At 42.6% G+C, this 7,996-nt stretch overlaps 1 protein-coding gene across 1 annotated transcript; it reads left to right on the top strand.

Annotated features, from left to right (window-relative positions):
• Positions 1 to 587: 587 nt before the first annotated feature.
• ZC3H12B (zinc finger CCCH-type containing 12B) lies at positions 588 to 6,561 on the top strand. Its single transcript, XM_054388698.1, has 5 exons — positions 588 to 1,198; positions 2,404 to 2,543; positions 3,800 to 4,034; positions 4,150 to 4,256; positions 5,141 to 6,561. Exons 1-5 carry the CDS (start codon positions 588 to 590, stop codon positions 6,559 to 6,561), a joined length of 2,514 nt encoding a protein of 837 aa, XP_054244673.1.
• Positions 6,562 to 7,996: the final 1,435 nt, after the last annotated feature.

Here is a 7,996-nt window from a genome sequence, read left to right as displayed (position 1 = left end):
TTCATGCAGACTGAAACTCCACATAGCCATTCCTGATGTAGACAGGCTGTTCCTGCAGCAGAAGGCTGTGAAGACAGGTTTCTAATCAGAGTGCTGGGTCAGCCTTTTCTGATTTATTATTATTCTGTTTTAAGTGTTACTGAGCTACTTCATTAATTCTAGCTGTAAGTTTATTGTGTGAGAAGTGTAATTTTTATTTTGCACGCAGAGTAACTAGGGGAGGGAAAGAGAGTTTAATTCCTGATGAAAGAGACAACATAATTATATGCTTTATTATGATCAATTTTTTTTACACAGAAAGTGAATGAGTGGGGACCTCTGCTGACTTGTAAACAAAATCATTGCAGTTGAATATTTCATAGAATTTGTCAAAAGCTAATTGTTTGTTTTGTTTCTCTGTGTTTTTTGTTCGTTGTTTTTTAAAGGAACTTCATGTTGGTGTTGTTTATGCCAGAACATAGTAAGCAAGGCAAATTAACTCCCACCTCGTGGAAACTTTTACTTGTCCAACACGATGCAATTGAGTATGAATTCCAGGTGGCTTTGGAAATGAAAGAGAACTGAGCTCTGGCTGGAAGCTGAACGTGATGACGGCCTGGTCTATGGTAGGAAAGCTGAAAATGGAGAAGAGGCGCTCCAGAGAAGACAGAAACGTGGAACAAGATGCTGGGGAATGCAGTGCTGAATCTGAGGAATGGACGAGCTCAGAAAGTGAACCTGAGCAACCATACTTCAAAAGCAGCTGTAGCAATACTCAGTGGAGAGAAAAGGAGGTTTCCACTAAACCACATCGGCCACTCTGTCGGTCTCCTTGCTTGGATCGCCCAAGTTTTTCGCAGAGCAGTATCACACAAGACTTGAAGCTAGATGAATGCAAACCAAATTTGGACAAGGAATACCAAGCTAAAATGGATTTTGCTTTAAAGCTTGGGTATGCGGGAGATCAGATCCAGGCTGTACTGAATAAATTGGGAGCAGATGCACTCATCAATGATGTTCTGGCAGAGCTTGTGAGACTTGGCAACAAAAGTGAATCGGAGGGACAAAGCAGTGCCAGCAGTACCACTAGTACTCTGGTGCCAAGAGGCCCTTGCCCAAAGGAAATAGCAAGCCCTGAACTGTCACTTGAAGATGAAGTTGTGGATAACAGTGATAACTTGAGGCCAATTGTCATTGATGGAAGCAATGTGGCTATGAGGTAGGTCTCCCTGCCACAACATTTGAAAAGAATAAATCACTAAAATACATATGAGAAAACCCAGGCTTGGTGGCAAAGTCATTTTAAGTCATGTAGTATATCTACACTGATAATACACCTTTTTATGGACTCTTTAGCCCAGGTTTTGATTATGCTGTTAATCCTTCAGATGTAATCAGTATTCCAGCTCCCCTCTCCCCCTTTCCCTACCTGTCTAGACTAATTTCTAAAGATATCATAGCTTAAGGTTGTGTTCTCTGTGTATGTGCTTATTTACTATTCAGGCATTCCTAAACTGTTTCTTGAGAGGATTTAAAACCTGATTCTTTAGTTTGCTTTGTTTAGTTAATCAAGATAGGTCCACTTGTGAGGGACACTAAGTAAGATTCTTAGTAAAGATTCTCCTTAGTTTCTATCAAACCTCTGAAGAATTAATTTTTTTTCTTGCAGAAACTTCGTAAGCTAGTTTTAAAATTACTCCCTTTTACCTTGGTGCTGTTTTAGAGACTCATGTGTGTTTCAGAAAACACAGTTTTCATGGGAGCAGGGCTTAAACAATTTTGAGTTACTCTTTCCCTTAAAAAAGCCCTTATAAAAATGCAGAATATTTAGTAGTAGAGAAATGTGGTTTTTGTTTTTTTTTTTTTAATCTGGATGTTTAAAAGCACCTCTCACCCATGGCAGCCAGCATCATTCATTTCTTTTTTGTTCTTGATAACTTTTATAGTACTATTTACAGCAGGATCCCTAGGTGATCCTGCTTTTGGCAGGGGGAGTTGGATTGGATGATCTCTAGAGATCCCTTCCAACCTCTAACATTCTGTGATTCTGTAAGTTCAGTTTATCAGGGAAAGTGATTTTTCTTTCATTAGCTCATCTAATAAAATGAAGAAGTGGAAAAAAATTCACATTTGTTTGCTTTTGCTTTCGAGATAGTGGAATCTCACCATTTCTAGAGTTGCTATAATCTTGTGGCTGAACAGGGCTGGACAATTGTTTTTTTCCAATTTCATAAGCTGGTCTAATTAAAAGAATTAAAGGGTTTACTCATCTTTAGACACTTTGTAATTCCCTGGTATCCTTAGACCAGAGCAGTTTTAGCAGAAGAAAAATCTAACCCCCAAAACACTACCACCACAACAAAAACTAAACCCAAAAATAACTTTTTGTCCTTGCTGTTTCTGAAACTTTTTCATGTTTTTCAGCCATGGGAATAAAGAAGGATTTTCCTGTCGGGGAATTCAGCTAGCTGTGGATTGGTTTTTGGAAAAAGGACACAAAGATATCACTGTGTTTGTGCCTGCATGGAGAAAAGAACAGTCTCGACCTGATGCACCAATTACAGGTAACAGATCAAGATTTTCTTTGACTTTTTGGTTTAAAAAAGAATAAAAGTATTCCATTAATACACAACCATGTTGTCTCAAGAGGAGTGTGGCCAGCAGGTCAAGAGAGGTGATTCTTCCACTTTATTATGTTCTTGTGAGACCCCCACCTCTAATAATGCCTCCAGTTCTGGTATCCCCATCATAAGAAGGGGACATTGCTGTTGGAGTGAGTCCAGAACAGGGCTGCAAAGGTGATCGAAGGGATGGAGCACGTCTGCTATGAGGATAGACTGAGGGAGCTTGGGGCTGTTCAGCCTAGAGAAGAGGAAACTCCAGGGGGACCTTAGAGCTGCCTTCCAGTACCTGAAGGGATCCTACAGGAAGGTTGGAGAGGGACTTTCCATAAGGGTGTCTAGCAATAGGACAAGGGGAAATGGTTTGAAGCTGAGGGAGAGTAGATTTAGACTGGATCTGAGGAAGAAGTGCTTCAGTATGGGGTTGGTGGGACTCTGGAACAGGCTGCCAGGGAGGTTTTGGATGCCTCCTGCCTGTGGGTGTTCAAGGCCATGTTGGATGAGGCCTTTGAGCAGCCAAGTCTGGTGGGGAGGCATCCCTGCCAGTGGCAGGAGAGTTGGAGGTCCCTTCCAACCTAAGCCATTTTGTGATTCTGATGGGTGCTACAGACTGGACTGTGGATGTTAGGTCCATTTGGAAACACAACAGTTTCACTGGTGAGGAAACATGCTTTTGGGTGACTGCGCCTGGAAACAGTGCTGGGTTTTTGTAACTCAATGCTTTTGAGAAGCAGCAGTCATATTTTCCCGTTAGCAAATGTTTTTAAGCATACAGGAACTGATTGTTAGTTGCTGGGTGAGTATAAAGCAAGGACTGTCAGGCCAGGGACTCATTTAGTAGGATCACCATGAACAGGCAGCACGTTTTGACCCATAGTACTTACGTTTTATTCCAGGCTAACAAGAAGGCTATTGTAATACAGTAACAACAGAGTTCTTGGTGTGTTCAGGAAGACTGAGCATAGGCACATGGCTGCTTGTAGAGGAATAGAGTGATCATGAAGATGAACTGTTGAACCAGCACCTTGAAATAAAACGGCTCCCTTCATCTAGGTGTTTTTTAGTGATAATGGGAGCTGTACGTGAATGTAGTTACAAACACACTGTCAGAAAAGCCAGCAAGAAACTTCACGTTTCCAAAGCTACCCTTTCTCTTTTAAAGCTGTTTTAAAAGCTGTTCAACTCAACTGATTTTACAGATCAAGAAATCCTACGGAAATTGGAGAAAGAAAAAATTCTTGTGTTCACCCCATCTCGAAGGGTTCAGGGAAGGAGAGTGGTTTGCTACGACGACCGATTCATAGTGAAACTGGCGTTCGACTCGGATGGCATCATCGTATCCAACGACAACTATCGGGACCTTCAGAATGAAAAACCAGAGTGGAAGAAGTTCATAGAGGAGAGGCTGCTGATGTATTCTTTTGTGAATGACAAGTATGGGTTTGTTTGGTTGTTTGTTTTTTTTTTTTTTTCTTCAGAAGCAAAGGAATTTGCTAGTTCGGAATCCTCGGTAAGAACCGCAAGTCACACTCTGTTTCTTTCTCCTTAGATTTATGCCTCCTGATGATCCTTTAGGACGCCATGGTCCAAGCCTTGAAAATTTCTTAAGGAAAAGGCCAGTTATTCCTGAACATAAGAAACAACCGTGTCCTTATGGTAGGTGCCCAAGACAGGTGGATTTGTTACACTCAGTGGCAGGTGAAAGGAGCAATTAACTAATGCCTTATCATTAGTGGGAAAAAAAAAATAGAAGTAATTTTTCATGTAGTGATAGGACAAGGGGTAGTGGTTTGAAGTTAGAGAAGAGTAGATTTAGACTGGATGTTAGGAACAAGATCTGCACCGTGAGGGCAGTGGAACACTGCAACAGGTTGCCCAGGGAGGTGGTTGAGGCCCCATCCCTGGAGATATTCAAGGTCAGGCTCAAGAAGGCTCTGAGCAAGCTGCTCTAATGGAGGATGTCCCTGCTGACTGCAGGGGGTTGGACTGGATGAGCTTTGGAGGTCCCTTCCAACACAAACCATTCTAGGATTCACGTTGCCATCCAAGCATTATAAATATCCATTTTCATACCCTTCGTACACATATTAATAAAAGTCATATAGCAGAAAATGCAGGATTACCAAGTGTACCTTGTGGGTAACACAGCTTTTTGCTATTTTCTTCTGCTTTGTGTCTAGGGAAGGGCATTCATAACTACACAAACCATGTTAGAGCTGTTTGGTTTTATATAGCAATGTGTATGTTGTCAGCATTGAAGTCATGAGCCAGCAGGAAGAAAACTGATGTATCTAGTTCTTGATGCACTGATATCCGTAGATACAGGTAGCAGAGTCTGTGGTTGCCTGTATATACAATAGATATATTTAGATATATATAATAGATAAAGATACATAGAGATAATTATTCTTTTAGGGGGTCAGTACAGAAATACTACTATTGAGTGAGAAGTGGTGAAAAATACAAAGGAAAAAAAGCTAGCAACTGGTGTGTTTGATTAGTTTTTGGTTTGTTTAACCTTAAAAACACTTCTCTTCCAGGTAAAAAGTGCACCTATGGGCACAAATGTAAATATTACCACCCCGAACGGGCAAACCAGCCTCAAAGGTCAGTAGCGGATGAGCTTCGAATAAGTGCCAAATTATCTGCTGTGAAAACTATGAGTGAGGGAGCCTTGGCCAAATGTGGCACAGGGCCATCCAGCTCCAAAGGAGAAATCAGTTCTGAAGTGAAACGCATTGCCCCAAAACGCCAGTCAGATCCAAGCATTAGATCAGTAGCTGTGGAGCCTGAGGAAAAGTTGTCAGTAGCCCGGAAGTCCGAGGCCAGCTCTGTCCCGTCGCTGGTTTCTGCACTAAGTGTACCAACGCTCCCTCCACCAAAAAGCCATGCAGCTGGTGCATTAAATACACGTTCTGCAAGCAGCCCGGTGCCAGGTTCCTCACAGTTCATGCATCAGAAATCCTCACTGGAACATATGTCCAGTGTGCAATATCCTCCTATACTAGTCACCAATAGCCATGGCACCTCAGTTAGCTATACTGACCAGTATCCCAAATACGAGTCCTTGGGGGACCATGGCTATTACTCCTTACTCAGTGATTTCTCCAACTTGAGCATAAGTAGTATCCGTAACACAGATTATTACGGGGCTGATATGGACCAGGGGATGTATTCTAGAAACTCAAGCCCCTGTCCTGACAGTTGCTTAAGCCATACAAGTAATGATTCTTATTCCTCTTACAATGACTTGTATCTGGGTGTAGCAGATGCCAGTCCAGAAGACAATGTGAAGATCCACAGACTGCCATCGCAAAATCGTCTTCAGCCTTTTTCCCATGGTTACCATGAAGCCTTAAATAGAGTTCAGAGTTACGGAACTGAAGAGCCTAAGCAATCCCTTCGCAAACAGTCAGTTTCCCACTTAGGGCTACATGCCCAGCATCCAGTTGTTGGAGCACGGTCCAGTTGTCCAGGAGAATACCCTGTGCCTCAAAACGTTCATCCATCAACTGCCCAGCCAAGCCGTGCCTTGGTCATGACGAGGATGGACAGCATCTCTGACTCACGGCTTTACGAGAGCAACCCCACGAGGCAGAGGAGACCACCTCTCTGTCGAGAGCAGCACGCTAGTTGGGACCCATTGCCATGTGCATCAGACTCCTACACTTACCACTCGTACCCACTGAGTAACAACCTCATGCAGCCGTGTTACGAGCCTGTCATGGTCAGAAGCATGCCTGAGAAGATGGAGCAGCTCTGGAGGAATCCCTGGATTGGGATATGTGGTGAGCCGCGGGAACCTCACGTCATCCCGGAACATCAGTATCAAACGTACAAGAACCTCTGCAATATTTTCCCTCCAAGCATTGTCCTTTCTGTGATGGAAAAGAATCCCCACATGACAGATGCACAGCAGCTGGCAGCGATGATTGTTGCCAAGTTAAGAACAGGGCGTTAAAGCGCTACAGCCTCCTCTGGATAAAGGCAACTACGGCGTGTAGGACCCGCAGGAAAACTCAAATGAAGGAGGAAGGGGCCAATCCCTTGTAAATATTTTCTACTAAGATAGTATCAAATCCTGTACACAGTAGCAATCATATATATGCTGAGGCACTATCTTAAGAGTTGATTGTATTGTAAATTTCCAGATTTTCAATCTAGGGATTTTTAATAGTATTTTATAGGAAATGCATACCTTGCTGCATGGATAGCTCATTAAGAACTACGACGTCACATTTGGTGTTACTAAACAACTGTTAAGCAATTATATTGCATGTCTTAGTGTACACTTTTCAATTTGCTTACAAATACCTATTTGGCCTTTAAAGGATATGCTCTATACACACCCAGATGACTTGTAGGGCTTCAGCTTTGTCGTTTGACACTGCCAATCGGCATTGTGAAATAGTGATGAAAAAGTAAACTCGACAAAAATTACTCAAATTTGTAAAAGGAAAAAAAAAAAACAAACCAAACCAAAGCCCCAAAACCTGATTTCAGTTTTCAAGTGTCAATATTGTTGCTGGTACTTGAATTTCAAAACTGTTCCCCAGGAGGCTGAGTATCTATTGTCCAATACCTTGGCTCGGTCCAACAAAAGCTAAATACTTGATTAAATTGGGACCAAAACTTTAAGGAGTGTTGAAGGCGTAAGAGCCATTCAATAAACTCAAACAAGTTCAACTGTAGCTTCTCTCTTCAGAACTGCCTCTCAGCAGTGCAGTGAGCCAGCTGCTGGCCCAGATGTCTGGATAAGTTGAAAGGAAATTGGCAGTTTTATGTGAATGGGATGATTCAACCTTGGATTTTAAGGTGGAAGTTCATCAGCAACTACAGCCCTTCCTCTGGGGGCGAGGCTGATGCTCGAGCCAGCCCCGTATTTGTGATGGCTGCAGAAGATCCACTTGAGAAGGGGCTGCTTCTTGAAAAGAGTTGCTACAGTTGGGGTTTGTGGCAAAGCTGGCCTTTGTGTTTGCTCTTCAGATCCACGCAGAGGTGTGCATTTGCCTCATGAAGGCTTCTAGAGTTCCTGTCTCAACAGGTGAGCTAATTTTGTGTGGCATTGTTTGCGCAAACTGTTATCTTGCTCAGGGTGGGAACCTTTGTAGCTAAATGTCTCCAAAAGAGGCGTTTCTTGTTTTTTTTAAGCTGCACTGACTGGACGCCCTTTTTTGACTCCATTGTATATTTCAGCATTTCCAACCACGACTAACTCGACAGGGCTCGAGCTAGGACTTGTTGACTTCTACTGTAGTTTTTTTCATGAAAGTTGAGAAGGCCTGGTTTCTGGCCTTTTGTTTCTTCATGAGAAGGTGTGACACTGCCTAAATGTTTCTTACTGTGAAACACACAGAACGTGAGGCTGCAGTCAGGGTTGTTTCTGGTGTTTTGAT

Source organism: Indicator indicator, chromosome 17 (genome assembly GCF_027791375.1).
Source record: "Indicator indicator isolate 239-I01 chromosome 17, UM_Iind_1.1, whole genome shotgun sequence".
NCBI lineage: Eukaryota > Metazoa > Chordata > Aves > Piciformes > Indicatoridae > Indicator > Indicator indicator.
This window is presented reverse-complemented; position numbering and strand designations above follow the sequence as displayed.

What these genes read in the sequence shown, in the direction of transcription:
- ZC3H12B (XM_054388698.1), top strand. Translation starts at nt 588, where the DNA reads ATGACGGCCTGGTCTATGGTAGGAAAGCTGAAAATGGAGAAGAGGCGC. An exon ending in ACCTGATGCACCAATTACAG is followed by an intron (nt 2,544 to 3,799) that starts GTAACAGATCAA and finishes CTGATTTTACAG; the next exon opens with ATCAAGAAATCCTACGGAAA. An exon ending in GAAACAACCGTGTCCTTATG is followed by an intron (nt 4,257 to 5,140) that starts GTAGGTGCCCAA and finishes CTTCTCTTCCAG; the next exon opens with GTAAAAAGTGCACCTATGGG.